This window comes from Opisthocomus hoazin, chromosome 2 (assembly GCF_030867145.1).
Source record: "Opisthocomus hoazin isolate bOpiHoa1 chromosome 2, bOpiHoa1.hap1, whole genome shotgun sequence".
NCBI lineage: Eukaryota > Metazoa > Chordata > Aves > Opisthocomiformes > Opisthocomidae > Opisthocomus > Opisthocomus hoazin.
Window position 1 is genome coordinate 29,523,684 of NC_134415.1, and position 21,108 is coordinate 29,544,791.

Below are 21,108 nucleotides of genomic sequence, written 5' to 3' on the forward strand. Positions count from 1 at the left end.
TTGTAAGATTATTTCATTAAACTTTTGTAATGATAACTGAAGTAGTTTGTAGGTCAGTTTGCAGTAGCCCATTTTCTCCTAAAGCAAAAGATGGGTGTATGTATAAATATATGTATATATTGATTTGTAAGTGTGTATGAGTGTGCGTATAGGTTGTGCAAATATGTAATATTAGGAAAAAATAAAGTTATATTATAAAGCCTCAAAATAATCATTGTTTTATTAATATATTTCATTTTAGATATCTGAACAGAATGGTGGTTTTTATACAGAAGTGGTGGAGGGGCTATCGAAGCAGAAGATATTTCAGAAAAATGGTGGAGGTAGAAAATAGTTTTTAAAATTTTGTTTGGTTATTTATAGAATGCATTGAAGTAATTAATTTGCTTGTCTTGAAATCAAAAAGCTGAAACCTCATCCTTTATACACACAGACACATACTTTGCTATCATAAAAAGCACCATTCATTTCAGTAAGTCCACTCATAATGGTCAAGTTAAGTCAGTGTTTAAGTGTTTGCATCTCTGGAGTATTAGTTCCCAAACTAGCAATGAGATCTGCTCATGCAGACGCCTGCCAGCATGATGTTAATTGCAAGATAGGAGCTTTTCAAGATCCGTTTTTTCCTGTTAGAACTTTTCATTCTGAAAATAGGACAATGTGTCTAGACATTGCTGTTCTATGTTTTAGTGGTTTAAATTTCTTACTTAATGAACCTTGAAGTATTTGAGGTTTTGCCTTAAGGCACACGGCAGATCACAGTCAATCTAATTCCCCTGACAGACTTCAAGATAACAAAAGTGTATGATAGCACACAAGCTAAAACCTCTGTTAACAGGTTTAGGAGATTAAGAAGAAACTAATATGCTTTTAACACAAAACAATTAAGTTTTTCATATGTAGTCTACTTCACTAATTTATTAATTTATGTTAATATTTTACAATAGATTGAAAATTGTTAGTAATTCATTCTTGATCAATTTTGTTAAATTGTTGTGTTTCAGTTAAAATAGACAAGTCAAGAAAAAAAAAAAGAGCCATAGTAACTCATATATTACAGGCTGAAGTCCATACCTCCTACTAAATTATGTTTTTAAGTAGCAGGACTTGTGTGCCTGAAAGCTTGTCTATTTTTCCCCCAAGTCTCTCGGTAATCTAATTAAAGATTTTATCTTTTCCAACTTCCCTGGCTTAACTAATAAATTATGAGTCATCCTTTCAGGCTATGGTTTTCAGTCTATCTTCTAAAACACTAATTTTTGAATATAGGGCAGATAGCTGTATGGTTGGATTGGGTTCTGCTTTCAAAAAAGTGGGACTTCGGTTGAATGTTGTCCCTGAGTTTAGAGAAGGTTTGTTTAATCTAGAAAAGCTTCTGTAGAAGAGACACAGTAAAGTTAAAGTATGTTAAAATTTCATGATCAAACGATCCATGCAGCCACTGGGAAAAGGGAAGGAAGAACTCAACTTCATGTAAAACATTGACACATACTGCCAATAGAAGTTGTGGAACTCCCTCTACTGCAGGTTTTTCAGACAAGGACAGACAAATGCTTATGGATGGCTTAGATATGCTTCAGGCAACATTTTAGGTAAAGTCATCTCGTGATGTCTCCTCAAGCTCTACATTTTTTCGCAGTTAAAACATTGTAGAGTGGTGGATTTCACTTGAGAAACAAATCGATTTATGTGTTTCTGTGTTTTTCAAGATGAGAGTAAGAACCATGTCACTTTTTGGCATCTCATCATTAGGTCTTTAAGAGGGCTTAAGCAGGACAAAGGTCTAATGGTGGCCATTTTACATATTTTTCAGTCCCCCAAATTGTAATGAACTGTCTTTTGGCCACTCCAAATGCTAATTTCTTTTTTGATAGTAATCAGTTTCCTATTTTAAACAGAATGATATCACTTCAGAGACTTATTTTTATACGTGAAGGTTATAAAAACAGTGGTGCCCAGGTAAGATACAAAATGAACACATCACCACTGTGGCTACTGTCCATTGCACTGTCCTCAGTGGTGACCTGTAGGTGAGATGGGAAAATAATTCTTCACAGAGAGCCAGCCTGCAATGGCATTTGGAATTGCTGTCCAGTGACAGGTTGAGAGGCAGTGGGAAAAGCTGAAATACAGGAAATTCCACTCAAACATAAGAACTTTTTTTACTGTGAGGGTGATCGAATACTGGAATGAGTTGCACAGAGAGTGCAAGGTGTTGTTGTAGAGTCTCCATCCTTGGAGAAACCAACTGAACAAGGCACTGCACAACGTGCACTAATTGACCCTGCTTTGAGCAAAGGTTTGGAGCTCCAGAAGTGTCTGCCAAGCTCAACTGTTCTATGCATCTGTGAAATTGGAGGTCTTTTATCTCATCTCTTTATTACTTATTTCTCCTTTTGCCCTTTCTTCTTAAAAAACACTCTGACAGTTACATTCTAAGATAAAGAGTCTCAATTTAGCACAAATTTCCTGTAATAATCAAGCTGAGATAGCTAGCATCATAAAACCCCCTCAGCTTTCCATTCTTGAAATGTATTTCTAAAAACAGAAATAAAAAAGACTTTAACCAACACAGCCTGATTCCTATGTAGTTCTTCAAACAGACATAACTCACAAGCCCTTGCCAAATATGAAGTCTGTAGAATAATGTAGGACAAAAAATCGTGCAAGCCCACGCTTAATACACACGTTTTAAATCAGACCATGAATTCATCCAGTTTCTGGATGCCAGTACTTATCCAATATTAGTCAGGGCTCTAGAGAAACTCGTCAGCAAGTGTATGAATTGTACAGCAGTCAGCATAGAAACCTACCTTTTTCCCTTGAATGCTTCATTTTGTGCTTGCTGTCTCTTTGATTGGAGAGTACTAAATAGAGCAGTTTGATCGGAAGCCAACCTGAAAGCCATATAAGTGGCAGATAAAAAGGCACCTTCTTCTCTCTTTAGACTGCTACATTCAGTATTGTATGTTTTGGGGTGGACTAAATATAAAGTTCAAGTTCATTCCCTATAGTCATACTATTTCTCCTCGATCAGTGGCTTAATTTGGAATATTTTAAAAAGAAACAAAAATCTTCTCAGCAGCTCAATATAACTTTTAAGTTAAAGGATCAGTTAACATTTGCATTGAACTCTTGCTAATAGCTGTTGTAATAACTCCTAAATGTGAAACAAAATGATACATTTGACATGTTAGTTCCTTAAATACTAAAAAAATTGGTCACTAAAATTTGTCTGCTGATAATGATTGGATTGGTATTTGCTGCCAGCAAACAAGGCAAAGCATATGCACAAAATACTCATCATTACTTGATAATAAATCATTTTAATGATTATATTCAAAATTGTGAAATGTGAATGGTACTGATGCGGAAAATAACAAAGGCTGAGGCTCATCAGATTGCCTGTCCATATGTGCATCACTACTAGTATTTAATTTGTTTCTCCTCTAGTGAATTTTCCTTTGATTGTTAAAATACATTAAGTCAAAAAAAAACCACTATTGATGGTGTTTATATGACTAAAGTTATGTGCCTTTCTATATTCTAAGGATAGGTGTTTTGGTGTAAAGCCTTGTTTCCTAATATTAATCTCAAGCTAAAATTAAGAACTGCACTGCTATAGTATTCTTAACAACTTAGTTATGTTGCTTTTACTGGATTCTGAAATTCTTGCATGGCCTGCAGGAAAGTATGATTTTTAAAACGATGTAAACACCAGAACATGAATGAAACTGTATGTCACTCTTTTTACAATATTTCTCAAAAAGTCAAGAAATAATTTCTTAAAGCAAAGAGTATTGTAACATTTCATTGTTACATGAAGTTGATATGCAGGTTAGCCATATTTTCAGCTCACTTTGGAAGGAGGTGCAGTTGAAAGAAATTAATATTTTATGTGAGGTAGTTCGACACCATCCTAAATAGTTTAGGTTGAACTCAGTAACCAGTTCTAAATAGTCCCAGTCCAATAGGAATTAGGCAAATGCCAATTTGCTCTATTAAAAAAAAAAAAAAGAAGTGCCTGTTCACAACTTTGTGTGTTGGTTCTTTCTCTCAATCTACTCTTAGTCAAATTTCTGGTTCTCCTTTAAATTTGTCACTTTGCATTAACTGTTTAAAGAAAAAAAAGGAAACACCAGTCGGGATCAGATCTCATTTGTAGGTGATCCCCAAATATGTTCTTAAGCAGAAAAGGAGAAAGTGCTACAACACTTTACATACAAAAGGCTTCATATACATTTTGGAATCATAGCCTCAAAGTAAGCTGGTAGGGAGACCTGTATAGTAAAATCAGAGACAGATACAAAGACTTCATTGTTCAAAAGTGGAGATGGTGCATGTGGGTGAGATGGCATGATAATTCTTCCAAGAGAGTCAATCTTGCAGTGTCACCTTGGCATTGGCACTCAGTGAAAGAATGAGAGGCAATGCAATGGGCACAAGCTGAAATGCAGGAAATTCCACTTAAGCATAAGAAAGGGAGCGTTCTGGACAGGAAGGCCCAGTTCAGCAAAGATTCTTTTGTTTACCAGGAAAGCATGTAAATATAGACTTGAGCTGAAGCATGAAGTTCTTTTGTGAATAGGGAAGAACACATTCTCCATCGCTTGTAATATCAGAATTAGTACATATTATTCTAATCAGGATTACAAAACAGAGGGCAAAGCTATTTGCAAAAGAACCTAGATGGTGACACAGGCTTTGGCTTTTGGCACAAGGATAAGGCCATAAAATGGTTATACGAGCGATTCTGCATTTGGCTGACTTGTGATTTAGAACAACATTGAGTAAAAGCAGGAATGTCTGTTTTCCTTTTTGTTGTCAGTGGCCTTGTTAAGTAGTGGTAGGGTAAGGCCTGGATTTCTCACACCTAAGCGAGGTATGCAACTTAGGACCCTAGTTGCCATTGACTGTCTCTGTAAATAGTAGACAGAGATGCAATTGCAGAGCTCTTCAATACTTTGCCAAGCTCAGAGGGAAAGTGGTCCCACTGTCTTTCATTTTGGAAGCTATAAAGAGCATAATGACATTAGGTCTCCAGTTTAGGTTCTTCAATGAAATGGGATGGGTTCAGACCTAAGTGCTCACAGCCTTCAACTATGTGAAGAATAAACAAAAAGGTGTGAGATTGAGTAGTTTAATCACTGATGGGCAGAAATCTAATGATCATTTTTAAGCTTAGGAATTTCCATTAAAAATGTACTCTATCTATTTAGTGATACAGCAACTCTTATATTCCTTTCCAAAGGAAGAAAAATGAGATGCAAAGCAGTGTTGTATGAATTTAATTGAAAAGTTCAGGAATATACTTACACCTGGCAACCATTATTTCATTCCAATGTTAGCCATCTACAGTTAGTATCACTCGGAAAACATTTATGGAGACAAAAGGGAGATAGAGTCCACTGTTTATTCTAATTCATACCTTTGGTGCGGAAATTCCCTCAAATATATATACGTATACATGTATGTGTGTATACATCTACACACATACGTGAAACTTTTTTTAAATTTAGCAGTCCTGCATTTTTCTTTCGTATGAGAAATATCTTTTCTACTGTTTCCAATATTAGTAGATTGGTATGATATTAAAATGAGCATTTAAAATGCACCTTAATTAAACTGCAGGAATTACGCCTTGCTTAATGTAATGAAGAAAGAGAATTTAAAATGAAGTAGCATCATTGTGTTCATTTGTAAATAACATATTGCAGCCAACTGTTTCTTAATTGCCCAGACTGTTGATAAATAATCCAGTCCTGCTGCTCTCCACAGACAATTTGCTTTGGATCAGACTAGGCAATTCAAATAACACTAATTACAGTGAAACCCTTTTATAGTGAATTCCTGTTTGCCATGGGGGAGAAAATCACTATATCAGGGGAAAGCACTTTTGCCTTTGATTTGTGTCTAAAACATGAGAAACATAAAAGCTGCATGTTGTGCTAAATAAATGACATACTCTTGCATTCAAAGTACTTATATTTTACTTTTTATGATACAATTGTGAATTATGTTCATTTTGCATTTGTAATTAGAGGGTGGAACAGATGTGAAAGCTTAGTTTAAAGTGATGTATCCATTAAAATAACCTATGCTGCCAAGTGATTGCTTAGTATAATAGGGGATTCATTCACTATGAGAGGACTTCTACTTTACTGGAAGGAAACCAGGACTTCAGGAAATGTTTTCTATATCAAGGGATCCACTGTAACATGGTATCATTGTATTTATGATTTTATGATGTTAAAATGAATATTAAATGAAACAAAATTCCCAAGAATTACTCAGGAGGCAGCTAAGTACATAACATTTAGTACAGATGGTTGGAAGGCACAATTTTGCTCCATCACTGCATCCATATCCTTGAACGATTTTGACTGAAGACAGCATTTCTTTGAATTTTTCATTAAACCAGGCGTCTTGAAATATGAATTCCTTTTATGTTTCTGTGAGTTTTGGCTAAAAGAACCCCAGTGAATAAATCATACAATACTATGTGTCACCAGCACTTGTGAATATTTCTGCTTTGTTATTCTACTCTCAGTAGAGCACCATTGATTATCAAACTCAGCGGAGAGCATTTTATGATCATATATCTCCATTAGCTCCTAGTTTGACTACCATAGATTTTTCTGGTTAAGCCTGCATTATGTATTAGGAAGCCTATCTCTTCAATACAAAGTTTGATTTTATTCTCTCTAAGCCTAGAACTCTTATTATGTATTATGTATAAAGATTCTTATCTTTTATATGTAAAAATAGGAGCACTGTCTTTGAGTAACTGAAATATATGCCATCTTTTTTTTCCTTGATTCACAGACAGCATATTTTATTATGAAGATGAATTTCTACAATGAAATGGCTGTCAGGGTAAATATTTCTTCACTTGTTAAACAAATGAAAAGTCAATTGTGCTCCGAATCTGCTTTTAATAAAATGAGCAAACCAGAATAATATACACTTGATTGATATGCTGATGGCAACAGCGGGAAATAGTACATAGTTAAAAATTAAAGTTACACTCACTAGTCTGGGTTATATTTGAAAACTGTAGCTGAATTTAAGGCATCTGCATGTGTCTTGCCCTATTTAAATGTTCATTGTACCTTACCATATATGATATTGATAAAACCCCCAAATATTCTATCTGCGAGTATTCTTACAAATGCAGACACATACTTATAATTCTGGCTAACTATAGGGCTTTTATGTTCGTTGATGTGACTGTGCTTTTTCTTTTGTTAGTACATGACATTTGATGTATTGAGTCTCAAAAGAGCTACTTAGAGAGCACAGGACAATTTCATTGCCTAAACATAGAGGTGGAAATGCACTGATCTCATTGAAGATATTATGAGTGAATTTTGCTAGATGAAGAAAAGAATAAACAGTCCTTGAATTTTAATAAATATGGAGAAAATGAAGTTTGTTATGGGGAGAAAGGCAAAATATATTTAACTAGAAATTAGCATTTTTTTCCTGAACTTTGGACCTGCACTTAAACAAATATGTAAATCAAACACAGGAAGGACATGAGACAGTTCTAGGGGTGAAATCTTTTTATCTTACTTATTTTTTTTATTTTATGGAGTAAACCTACTCTAGAGGCCTATAACTTTTAGGCAAAGCATCTTACCTTTTGAATTCTACCAAATGTAGGAATGTGGTGGGGATGAAGAGAAGCCCAAGGAAGCTCCTGTAAAGTAGGATGATTCTCAGAATGGATTTTAATTTTATGGCCTTTCTGGTTCCATAATAACTTAGACTCGAGAGACGTGAACCCATCAGGTCTTTGACTTCATGCTGGTTCTCAAAAAGGCACAAAATAGAATCTTACATTTGGTGCGTAATAGAGAGCTGAAGGTGTTTAACAGCTATCTAATTCCTCAGACATGCTCTTTTTGTTTGTTTTAGTTTATTCCTTAGCTAGCTAGCTTGAAAGTATTCCACAGTGGATAAATGTTTTATAGTCGTGCAGCTGAAATCAGTGAGAAAACACAAGATGCAAGCTAGCTCTTAAAAGTTGGCTGTGTACTGTTAGAAGGCATTGGAAGACCAAATTTCAGAGGTTATTATGCATTCTAGTCAAATGGAGTTTTGCATTTGGTCTTTCATTTTTAAAAGAAATTGAATGTGTTCCCATTCATTTGTAATGGAAATATAATGTTGAATCATTAGGTGATATAAATCTTCAAAGTACCATTTTTTCAGTCATGTCCTTTAATGGAAATTTAAATCAGTAGAAAACAATCGAACAGGTCTTTATTTAGTTGCAAATGTCAGAATCTGATTCTCCTCTGTTTAAATCTTGTGCAACCATATCTGCAGAGCAGATTTAAAATGCTACCTTTCTGAAACACTGAATGCTCTTTATTTTTGCTGTCATCATTTTTTTGAAGAACTAACCAAGGTCCAGGACAATAGAGAAGAAGGCCTGTTGAGTTTCTGCACAGAAGATATGTGGCCAGAGTTTAGGTTTCCTAAGCCAACTGTGCCTCATATTCACACATTGTGAGCTTGACTTATGATTAGTATGCTTCAATGTTCTGAAAATATAACAATAGCTGTCTAAGTTTTTCTATTTAACCACTTAGTTTTGCCTCATAGTATTATTAAAATATTTATTTCAGTTTATAGTGACTGATTAGAAAGGCATTTTCAATTTTGTTAATTGAAGTGTCGTTGAGGGCATACACGTGCTCATAGTTTCGAAGTCAGTCTACAGCTCTGTCTGTCTGGATTGCATTTAGTTGTAACCAGAACTATCAGTTTCACCTTTTTAAATTAAATCAGAGAACTTGCTTTAATCTGTTTCAGTTTTGAGTATTATGATTCTCTCTCTTAAAAGATTTAAGGTTGCTATCAATTTTCAGCAACAAAAGTAATCCTATCAAAAAAAAATATTTCCGTGAGCAGATGGCTTTTAATATATCAAAGTTTTGCCATTTGTTTTAGTGCTTAAAATAAACATTATTTATAAGACCACTTACATTTTGATGTTACTTAATGAGGAATATGCATCATTGATTTGACTAGCTTAAGAGGTCATTTAGAACTTGCCCGTTAACAAGCTGTAATCTGCTGAGCACACAATGACTTTGTTTAAAATTATCTGTTCAGTGCTGATCAATGACAATAATTGTTTTGTACCAATCAGTGCTGAAACTTGCTAATTACTTTGAAGGACATACACGCTTATCTCTTTTTTTTCAGGAATTTTTTAAACATTCACCTTGGAATTAAAAAGAATTATAATTGTAACACGTTATACTTCCTTATAAAAGCAAACATTTAGAACTTTCACATTGAGAATATGAACATCATCAGAAGCTTTGTACAAAATGTTCTTTTCCAAAAAGATTAGTTTTCAGTTTTGTGATCTCTAACATACAGTATTAGGGAAACAGTAATCTAGCATAAAATAATTTGAGATGTAATGCAGTTTTTCTTACTTACGTTTCATTCAGTTAAAATCAGTGAGGTCATTCTGAACACAAAGTGGTATAAATAAAAATAGAATGTGGCATTTAATTGGTACACTGAGCCTGTTGGAGATAATTATCACTTTATACAATTTGAGTCTTTTGTCTTTCAGTTTGAGTTTTGATCCTTTAACCCAGAAATATGTAGTTCTGTATTTATAACTGTGAGGTGAAGACTGTCAGAAAGAGTTTCAAAGGGACCATAATCCTGCATTAATGAGCACACAGCTATATGGGAGCCAAGTTGCTCTTGTTGAGAAATTTTGAAGCCAAACAGAAAAGCAAAGCTAACATCCTTATTCACATGCAAAGGATTTTGATTAATCCCGGATCTCTCAAGGCATACTCGTTCTTTGCTCTTACTCTGTCCTTTTTTAACCCTATAAACTTGTGTATGTCAAAGTGGAATTGCAAAGCGTATGAAATTTACTATCACCTAGTGCAAAGAAGCGTGTCTAGTGCTTTACTTTTCTTGTTCCCATGTTCACCTGCTCACATAACTATTATTTATTCATACGATAAAAATGTCTAGAGGTCCAAACCCTTTTTATTCAAAAAAACCCAAACAAATGGCAACACATAGGTAAAAGAAAATACCAACTTTTTAGATTAGTTGTAGTCTTACTTGAGAAGAGAGGAAAATACATGGTGATGCACAAAGGGGAAATAGAAAAGTGTACTAACACTAGAAGTGAATATCCTCTTATTCCTAATAGCTTTAGTGCATTGTTTTATTTTCTTGGTGACACATCACTCAAAGACTTACTGGAAGCTTTCCTGTGATATTTATTCTTTTGTTAAATCTCACGTAAAGAGATAGTCAAAACTGTACCACAAGGTGCCATCAGTTGAGACGGAATACTAGTTTTTACTTTAAAGAATAGTGGTTTGTCTTTTGTGATGCAAAATGGTACCAAAGACAAAGTATGAAAATATGCAACCCTGCCTTAGTCTGCTTATAGATGGCTCCAGTGTGTTACTGTTTTCAGCTCAGGAAATGGCAAGAGATGGAAAACTGCAATAGCTTTTGTCAATTATCACAATGGTATAGAACTGGACTGCAATGAAACTGGAAGGAGTAGAGACAGTTTTGCCTACGGCTGAAGAGTGCTCCTAAGACTTGATGATACAGCCTCTGAAGTCACTGAGTGCAAAGGTTGATTGATAGTGTGGGCAACAGGCAGATTTTTTTTCCCTTGCCCTCTTCCAGAATCATACACAACAAAGCACAGCAGGGGTTTTTTTCGTTTTTTTACGTGCTGCTTTGGAATAAGAAATAAGGTGAGAAAAAAAAAAAAGCCAACACAAATGCATGGATTACACTCTACTTACCAAGTCATATCTGGGTTCTGGGAAGAGAAGGGTTGGTGTAAAGGAAAAAGAAGAAAAACATTTCCTGTAGATACACTGAAGAGTTTGAGTTCTTGAAAAGTCTGGTAGCCAGAGACCTGCAGAAAAAGGAGAGCTTTTGGCAAATTACAGCATTCTTCTCTTCAATGCACTTAGTGAAGGTGAGTAGCTTCTCACCTTGGAGTTGCTTCTGGATTGCAAGACCTTAGTCTTCTTGCTTTTTAAATGTACATTCTGCCTTTCAGCTGTGATGTCTCTTAAGATTTCAAAGCTGTAAAGATCAAAGAGATGGTAGTTGGAGCAGGAGTGAAGGTAATGCAGACTAAAAGATAGAAATTGGGAGATTAATTCAGAAATACACTGATGAAAAATGCAGACAAAGTGCAAGGAAGGAAGTAACGAATACTTTGTAGGTAGATAAATAAGTTCCAGGATGGAAGAACATAAAGAAAGAGGAACTAGACACTGAGAAAAGAGGAAAAGATCAGTAATCTATTTTTCAGATGTATTGACCTAGAATACGCTGGTCTCTTATGGAAAAGCAAATGAGGAGTAAAAGCAGCCCTCAGTATGACTGAATAGAGCAAGTTACGTATTCCACCTGTACATGTCATGGCACAGGGATAAATATGGCTAACCAAATGGCAGTACTGATAATTTTTTACCTAATTAATACTTACTTTCCCTTCCCACAAAACAGATAGTCAGTAAACCTGTAATCATTTCAGAAACATCATGATTAGAATTTTTAAATATCAGAGAAAGTGTAAACAGTTTTGTTGAAATAAATTCTTGGGGAAAGTCAGGCTAGACTACTCAATATTTTTTTGTCTCTCCCTCTTTTTTTTAACTGAAACTTTTTAAAATGCACCAAAATATGAGTCATTTCTGATGGAGGATGCTACCTAATTTCTATTCTTAATACAACTTTAGTATCAGCTACAGATAAAGAGGTTTCTTCTTACAGTTTAAGCTTTATCTGTTATGCAGGAGGAATAGTTTTTTGTGATATTATAATTAATTTGCAACAAATAGACATGCATCATCTTACATTGGAGGTGAAAGAATTGCAAATTGTAAATGATGTTTCCAGAAAGCCTGATTCTTCAAGTTACTGGGAAGGCTTCTATTCAGTATAGATTATATCCAGAGTGCAAAGGTGAGAGTGTAGCAGAAGATATTGGTGAGGTGGTGACTCAGTAGGAAATGCATGTTCTGCCTGAGAAAAGGCACCACTTCTGTTGGCTGTTGTTTATCGTTCTTACGTAGAGCAATACCACTGACAGTAGCAGACACTTCATTGCCACAACCCAATATAAACAGTGGTTTAAAACTTGACATGATCTTTTAATGTTGGCATTTAATAGTAAATCCATATCACCATTTCACTACAATATGTTAGCTCCTACCCTTCTTTTCTTCATTGAAACATATTGGTGCTTCTACTTGATATCACTTTTAAGGAAACATTATTTGGGAAATACAACAGATATTTGATATGCATGCAAACTTTTGGTTTGAAATATACTAAGCAAATTTTTATTTCCTCTAGATTCAGAAAAGATGGCGAGGCTATTATGTTCGGAAATATATCCATAATTATCATGCACTGAAGAAATACCTGGAAGCCGTTTCTGTGAATAATGAGATTGTCAGGTAAAGATAAAAACTCCCTGTGGCAAAGCATTGATTTCCTCTTCTTTTATTTGTAAAAAGTTTATGGCACTAATTGAACTACTTCTTTGAGTGTAGGTTCCCCTCCATTATCAAATATATATGTATCAGTCATCTTTATCCTAAGCCTCTGCATGATGTGCCACATTCTGTTCTCATTTACACTGTTACAAATCCAGAATAATTTCTTTGAATTAATTAGATATACTCTGGGTTTATACCAGTTTAATAAAACCAAATTTGTCTCCTCACCTATTCTCAGAATTTGTAGATTATTATGCCCTAAATATGGTCTGTTGAACTAGATTTTTTTTCCCAGTATACATAAGCTAAAAAAATCTTCATAATTTGTTTTGAAAATGGATTATTAACAATGAATGAAAGTGTAGATTTAGATCTAAGTTACATGCATGGCCATACTATGAATAATAATTGTGAAAGATACTGGTGTGGACATAGTGAAGCAGACTCTTTTTATAGTTACAGAAGAGGTTAATTCGCCTATGAGATTTCTAGCTAGAACTGTTGCTGCTGTGTGTTCCTACAGTATTTCCCCTATCCTTCCCTTGTCTTTCCCTGTACTGAAGTTGAAAGCTCTCTAAAATGGGGGCAATTATTTATCTCTAGCATGTTTGATGTCCTGATCTGTGACTATTTCTTCAGATGACAGTGGAAACAAACAGAAATAATACTGGGTGACCATGATCATTATTTTCTTGTTGTGAATGAAAGGATGTTGGACAAAATCCGTTCAGTTTTTCCTGTTAAGAAAGCCTGAGACAAATCTTTGCTTTCTGAAGTGTAGAAATATAAGGGAGTCTAGTGAAAAAAGTACTTCTGGAAGTCTCATCTAGATCACATGGCAAAGGCAATTCAGCCAGAAGACTGCTAGAGAAAACAGCCTAAGCAAGTTAATATATGAAAAAAAGAATTATCCAACTTTTTTGGATGCTGCTTATTAATTCATAATTTTTTTCCACAATTATAGCTGCTGCTACATCCTGTTTGTCATAGCATTATAACTCATGCATTACATTGTTACAGATAAGGAAGCATACCGATAACTGCCTACCTCTAATCTTGCTTTATTATCCATTTAAGTGTATTTGATGTAGAAACTTAGTTCATAACTCAGCAAAACCATACTTAAAAAACCTGTCATCTCTTCAAGTGTACTATTGTGTTCTGAAATCCTTGAAATATGTTCTCTTCTTCAAAGAATAGAATGCTAGGAAGTTTAGACCAAATCTTGGAAAGTAAATGAAGCCGTAACTTTTTTGGTCTAAAAAATCCATCCTTCAGAGTAAAGAAAAGTTAAAAATGAATTTTTGAGTGAATTTGGCCTAATGGATCATATCCTTTTAAGTTTTAAAAATGCATCAATTCTCGAGTGCAATCAAGAATCACTACAATAATCCCTTCACTGGGGTACATTTGAAAACTGGTATGTATATTATCTTCAACATTCTTCTTATGAAATCTAACAGATGTTTAGTGAAGATCATGTGTAGGCCCTCAACCAAACAGATATTTTCCTGTCATTTGGCTAAATTGCTGCCAACTACTTTGGCCCCAAGGTGGCCCACTGTATTTCTTATGAAGAATACTGAGCGAGGTGGAGGAGAGATTCTCTGCATTTTTTGTCAGCCATCACATGAAATGTGGAAGAGTATAACTTCATTGTTCATAAATATTTTTGTGTATATAAAATTATTGCAATTGTTAATTCTAAATAACACCAGGAACTGTCTGCAATTGCAGGAATGTATTTATGAAGTGGCTGGGTTTTATTCCAGCATCAGCGTTATGGAAATTTACACGTTGGGGGACAGAGCCACTAATATACTTTTACACTCAGATTGGGCTGGCTTTGAGCATTTCACATCTCCAGAACACCACAAAACAACACAGCATGATACATAATGTGTTTTTTCTTATTTTTCTTATAGCTGTGTTCATCAGAATATATGTATTATTGCAATGTCAGTGCTAGTAAAGAACCAAGTTTCTCCACAGATAGCAATAGAACCACAGAAAAAGAGACTGATTTTAAGAACTTCACAGTGGTGTAACTCACCACCCCCCACCAAAAAAAACCCCAACCACCCAAGAAAATACGCACTAGAAGTTTATAATTTCAAAAGCTCATTTAAACTGTATTCTTTCTGGAATTATTATGTAATTCTAAACTGAACTACAATACCTGAAGGGAGGTTGTAGCAAGGTGGGTGTCAGTCTCTTTTCCGAAGTAACAGGTCATAGGATGAGAGGAAATGGCCTCAAGTTGCACCAGGGGAGATTTAGATTGGATATTAGGAAAAATTTCTTCACCAAAAGGGTTATCAAGCATCAGAACAGGTTGCCTAGGGAAGCAGTTGAGTCACCATCCCTGGAGGTGTTCAAAAGACATGTAGGCGTGGTGCTTAGGGACATGGTTTAGTGCTGGACTTAACAGCGTTAGGTTAACAGTTGGACTCGATGATCCTGAAGCTCTTTTCCAACCTAAACAGTTCTATGGTTCTATGATTCTATGGTTCTATGATTTTATAATATATAGTTCTCAGTTCTGTCTTCTAGAATAATGCCAACAGAATTTTTATTTATCAACAAGTACCTGAAATCGTATTGCAAGTCATTCTGAGATACATTTTTACCTCTTGGTCTCCAGAACCAGGGGTTGTGCTTAATTTTCTCCTCTTTCATTAAGGAGGAGCCTGTATCAAATTACCACTCGTTTCTAAGAGAAACTTCAGAGGAAGTTGCTGTAAAACTTTGGACATTCTTGGTTTCTTGTATGAGTATCTTATAAGAGATATTAAACAGAGTTTGTTTCCTTCTCTCTCCCCCTTTGCCCCCTTTCTTTTTAGAATACAAGACACTTCCCTTACTAAGGGGTTTTCTCAACCAGTAGTCACATCTTTACCATTCAGCTTTAATACAAGCCGTCCTTATTTAATAGCTGCCCTCATTTAGTAGCCAGACCTTTATCATTGTCTTTACTGTGAAAACCCCAGGAGAAAGTAAACTTAATAGAAGCTGCCCCAGTTTAAAGCTATAGAGGGATGTAATTAAGTTTAACAGAAATTGATGTAACAGAAATTGACCTAAAATATTATTAGATAATAATAGTCATATTATCTGTGAGTTTACACTCACTTCACAGACTGCTTATCCTAACTTAAGGCACTGGTTTTGCATGAGCTGAAGATAACTGTCAGTTTTACCTCCCAGACTGGCTGAAGAACGGGTAGGTTTTCCTCCATTACTTCCCACTGCTACAGAACCAAGAAGTGCCATGGCTGCTGGTGTCCCCAGCAGAGTTAAGATGAGAAGTGCATTGAAGAATCCCGTGACAGATGGCAAAAGAATGAATTTAAACCCTGAGCTCTGTCTACATAAAGACATACTCAGATTTTTCTTGACATTTGTGTAGTTTAGTTTTGGCGTAGTGGTGAAAGGGGTTCATTAGTCCTGAATTTTGTTTTTCCTACAAGATTTTGGAAGTTATAACCCAGCCAAGTAGGAAACATGTTCTTGCATATCTATTTTACAAAATTTTGCGGTTTAGATTTTACTAAGAAGTTGTCATCTATAGTGTCCATTTGTATTTAAATAAATACCAATGCATACTGTGTTCTGTCTGAATATGGATTAGTTGGGTAGTTGCATATATAAATACATGCATTAAAATAATTTCTGTTACTTCTCAGTGAAGTTAGTGTATTTAATTTTAAGGGAAAATACCTTGTTCTAAATCATTCTTAAAGCTGTGTTTAACATTTCTAAGAGCTTGCTAAAAGGATTAGAAGGAGAAATATGCCAAAAGCAATTAGCATAGACTACAGCTTCATGTGATGCATTAGAACTTTGTTTTATTTGAAACAGTTTCCAATCCATGATAAGCAAATGGACATCACATAAATTGGCATGCAGGTGCCAGTATATCAGAAGAATTTATGGATTATGTCAGTTGCCCAGCTGTATGATTAACCTGCATTTCTTTGACTAAGGTTATCTACACACTGGCCTTTAAACTACAGTAAAGCAACTTTGCTATATGTCAGGTGTGCAACTAGAGATTAGATTTTGGGACGTAATGCTCCATTTACTGATGAATGGCACCATTGAACTTTTTCCCTAGGCACAGAACTCAGTAAGATAGCATATCAGAAAACTAAAAAAGCAGTAACAAAGTACTGACAGTGGGGTTCTTGTGTAATCAAGGCAGGTAGTTTAGCTTTCTTGGCTATTGAATAAACACTGACTTAAAAGTAGCAAAGTAAGACCTGAATCTAGCTTTAGCAAGCAGCATAGTGTACGTGAACAGTGTTGTGATTATAAATCATGAATTTCACACACTTAGAGGACTGACACCAAATTCTCCTTTCCATTGTTGTTGGCATTAGTGGTGAAAAAGCCTGGAGAGTGGCCCGGAAGGGTGTGACTTTTGTCCAAGTTTGACTGGCTGTTCTATCAGCAGGTTTAGTATCACAGTCATCATTAAAGCTTTCTGGTTTTCAAGAAATGTCAGGGAAATGGATAATTCAAAGTGATAAAAATCACTTCCTTTGCAATATGTATATTCACAAATCCTTTTGTGCAATCTGATTTTTTATAATCTTAGTGAACGGTGAAATACAGTACTGTTACGTGGTGCTGGTGCTCTAATCCAATGTTTATCTTTTCTGCAAATATACCTAAGCATGTAGCACTGAAAAAAGGAAGAATATCTAGTTTATTCTTGATTAGTAGAGCATTACTAAGGTCTATTGACTTTTAACACAACAAGCACTTTTCATCTTAAAAGTTTTTAGGTATTGCTATTTTCCATGAAGTGGGCTTGAAATAAATGATCTGGTGTCATAGTAATACGAGGAGAACTTGCCCAGCCTCCATCTGTCTGTTTCCTTCTGATGAAGATAAGTCCAGGTGCTGGCCATTTTCTCAAGTGTCAAAGTGTTTTGAAGAATGTATATATTGTCTTATAATTCAATTAAAATGTTCCTCCTCATTGACTGCAGAAGCAATTGATTCTGTAGTCTATTTTCAATTAGAGCCAAAGCCTTTCAGACAGCTCCTTGGAATTCTTGCAACAATAAAAAACTCATTTTTGTAATGTTGTCTTTCACTTGGTGTTTAATTAACTAATTTATCTTCAACCCATCTTCTTTTCCTTGTCTTCAAAGATATCTAGAGGAAATACATTATGCTTTCTAACTTATTTACCTGTAATTAGAGTTTTCTGAATGTAGACTTATCCTGACAGCTTTCTTTGGGAGCCATAGAAATAGACACAAGTGCCAAATATACTATCCTGTATTTAAATATTTATTTTCAGTGGTAGGGGACATCTACACCTTTTCCAGAGGATTTTAGGTACAACTGCTAGATCTTGTAGGTAACTTAAAACTGTGATCCACAGAGGATCCCAGAGTAACCAGATTCAATAGCTACAAACCTGATGTTGTTAGGATAAGTAAGATATAAAAAAGGAGTTATTTGATTCTTATCTGTAATTTGACCTAGTTTCCAGTGAGCAATATTAAGATGCATAAATGGGAGTTAGACCAGAGAAAAGCTTTAAAATTATGCATTTTAAAGAGACTCACATCTGGTTAAAAGATTCTCTGCAGCCATGTATTTTGTGATAGCTGCTACTTCTTAAACATGTCCATAAATCCAGCTTTTTTCACAGATTCTAAGCATAAAACCTCTCTTTGATGAGTCAGTCCATATTTCGGTCTTCTCTTTGCCTACCTTGGTACATATTAACACAGCTCTTTTACGTATGTGCTTTTATACAGAGTATATGCTTATATGCCTACAGGCTTTTAATAATGCATTTTGCAAAATAAGACATTTTAAATGGACTTTTTGTGGTTTTAGTTTGATCATGAAGTTGAAATGAACTGGCTAAAGCTATAAAGCAGTCAATATCCTGTTTTAACTCCATAGGAAAGCACTTTCTGAATGCCGTGAGGTTAGGGTAAGAACCATTATGATTACATGGTAAGCTGAATTTCCAATGAAGATTCAGCTAGACATACCTCAAGTGCCTTATTCTATTCACGTCACTCTTGAGCACATGGTGAAAACAATATTACCATTTTTTTAGCTAGGATATGTGAAATATAGATCAAGTTTTGCAGATAAACATGAATAACATAAATTACATAAGTAACTGGTTAGATTGTAGTCTTTAAAAATCCAAAGGCTATATTTTCTCACATGTTTTTGTATAACACTGAACGCACCTTTAGGAGTAACATTAAGCTTTATTTCACTTGTATCCAAAGGAAAATTTCTAATTTGAGTCTGTAGAAAGAACTCTGAGATCCTTGCATCCACTCATTGGACCAAATAATCTGTGGCGTGGCTGATTACTTTTGATGAAGGTAGAATGAAACAGGTATGACAACATAGTACTGTAGAACAACAATAGTTTAATACCTGTAAGCTTTGAAGGCACTGTAGTGTCTGGATGGATTTTTTATTTTGAAACAGGTCTGTTAGAATTACTGACAGCTCATAAAACATTTTCTGCGGACAAAGACTGACTAATCTTAGCATTTTAGATTGTCTCGTATAGATAGACTTCACAGTCTCTTGGTTTGTCTGAAGTAGAATCTTTACTGTAAAATAGGTAGAAAAGGGGAAGAGTTACAGTTTCATTAAGCTCTAACATATCATTGACTGTCAGGTAGGTCTTGTTATGCTGTCCATCCTCATTTAACTATCCCACAAGATCTCTTAATGAAGTTAAGCCCCAAGTTCACTCCAGTAATTCTGTGGCAAGAGTTAGTGCAATGTAACAATTCATCACTTGTCAGGAAGGCACTTTTAGTTTATACATTTAATAAGGGCATCCTCTAGCTTGGTTAATTAGAAGTGAACAGTTTGCATATTTACTAAACGCGGAGTGTCATTGCCACCACGGCCTATTGCCTACATGAATTATTTCTCTATCTGCAATAAACAGCTGGGTAATTATTACTGCCATAATCAGATAAATTCCCTCTGTAAGGCTTTTCTTACATGGCAATTCTTTGAACTCATCCAAAGCTTAACAAAATTTATGAACTCCAGCAGCTAGGCCACTTTTTCATAGTGTAATGTCCCTGTTCCCTATTTCAAGGACATGTAGAGTATCATAAATATTCTGTAAATTGGGAGGATAAATATGATTACTTAAAGATTACATATTAATAAACTTGATTTTCAAAATATAATTTTCAGGTTGTAACTGATTAAATTATAGCAGTTCTGGCTTTATCTAATTGTAGAGACATGACAGGCCATCTATATACAGGCTATACTAGGTTATCGGGGAAGAGCCCTACAACTTAAAGACTCATGAAAAAGTATATAAATATTTCTCACGTGTCATTTGGAGAACTAGTCATTTCAGCTGTTTAGGTCATTATGACAAATTTTATGTGCCATTTACTCAACTCACTTAAAGCCGTTCTTTTGTCATTAAAGCAAGGTGAGCGTTCTTTTTGGTGTGCAATTTTTGGTTTAACAATGAAGCATAAAATTTAAATCTATGAATTTGTGCTACATTAGTAAATCAGATATTTCTTTTATTTGTAGATGCAATTTGTACACAAACAATTATGTAACTAAGCTTGCTCTATGCTATCCAAATATTCCAGCACTGTGTAGTTGTGAGATTTGGCATTACTGCAATGCTGTACATAATGGGTCAATACAGAAAAGCTCTCCCTGCCTTGCCATTATAAAACTTGTTTAATGTCAACAAAGTGTACCATTTTATTTGCAAACATATGCAGACTTTTATATGAAAGTAAGTGAAAAATGTGAGTCAGGCAGTAGACCTCCATCAAATTGTTTCATAATACCTTGAGAAAGAAAATCGACTTAGCTGATGACCTTTAGAAGTTATAACGTCATGTTTACTTTCTAAATCGCATAATGTTGAATATAGTAAATGTTGCCAAGTACCATATATTAAAGTAAAAAGAATACAGATATGTCTACATTGTCCTGCACTGCAACAGAGAGATAACAGTTAGCTTAAATGAGTTCATTCTAGTACTGGGAGCAGCTTAACTGTAGCAAAACATGGCAGCGTGCTTTCCTCTAGATACTTTCACACGACATTCACTAGAAAATTTTTAATGGTATTTGGCTGTGATGGGACATCCTCTTTTACAAGTGGCTGGAAAAATTAAGAACATGACTGCTCTCTTAGCAGCTTAGCTCTGACGCTGCGCTGGAAATGACCACTGCTGCTGAACTGCTATCAGAATAACTTGTGTTAGGGGTCTGTTATCCGTTCTGGGCCAGATCAGCTTTGTTACCCCTGAATACTAATTTCACTGTTTAAGCTGATCAGTCAGACTGTTTTTCTATGAAGGGGTCAGTAGCAAACAGACATGAAGTGAAAACAGTTTTCCTGTTATGGTTAGCTACAGTAGTATAGACTTAAGCGTGAAGAAAGTTGAACCAGTTTACTTGGATCCAGTTCATCAGCCAGCAGAAGCTTCAGTGTTGTATTTACTCTTATGACACATCCATAATGGCAGGGTTTTACAGTTTAATTATATCACAATAGTTAAGCTAACAAAACATC

General features: G+C 35.0%; 1 protein-coding gene across 3 annotated transcripts in view; it reads left to right on the forward strand.

Annotated features, from left to right (window-relative positions):
• Positions 1-21,108, forward strand: part of SPATA17 (spermatogenesis associated 17) — a 92,862-nt gene that overhangs the window by 7,837 nt on the left and 63,917 nt on the right. For 2 of the 3 annotated variants that reach the window (XM_075445896.1, XM_075445900.1), the window contains exons 3-5: positions 242-323; positions 6,826-6,876; positions 12,391-12,494. In XM_075445896.1, the coding sequence (XP_075302011.1) occupies positions 255-323; positions 6,826-6,876; positions 12,391-12,494 (224 nt within the window). In that variant the 5' untranslated portion in view covers positions 242-254. The remainder of the gene's footprint in view (positions 1-241; positions 324-6,825; positions 6,877-12,390; positions 12,495-21,108) is intronic. The other variant, XM_075445894.1, reaches the window with a different exon arrangement.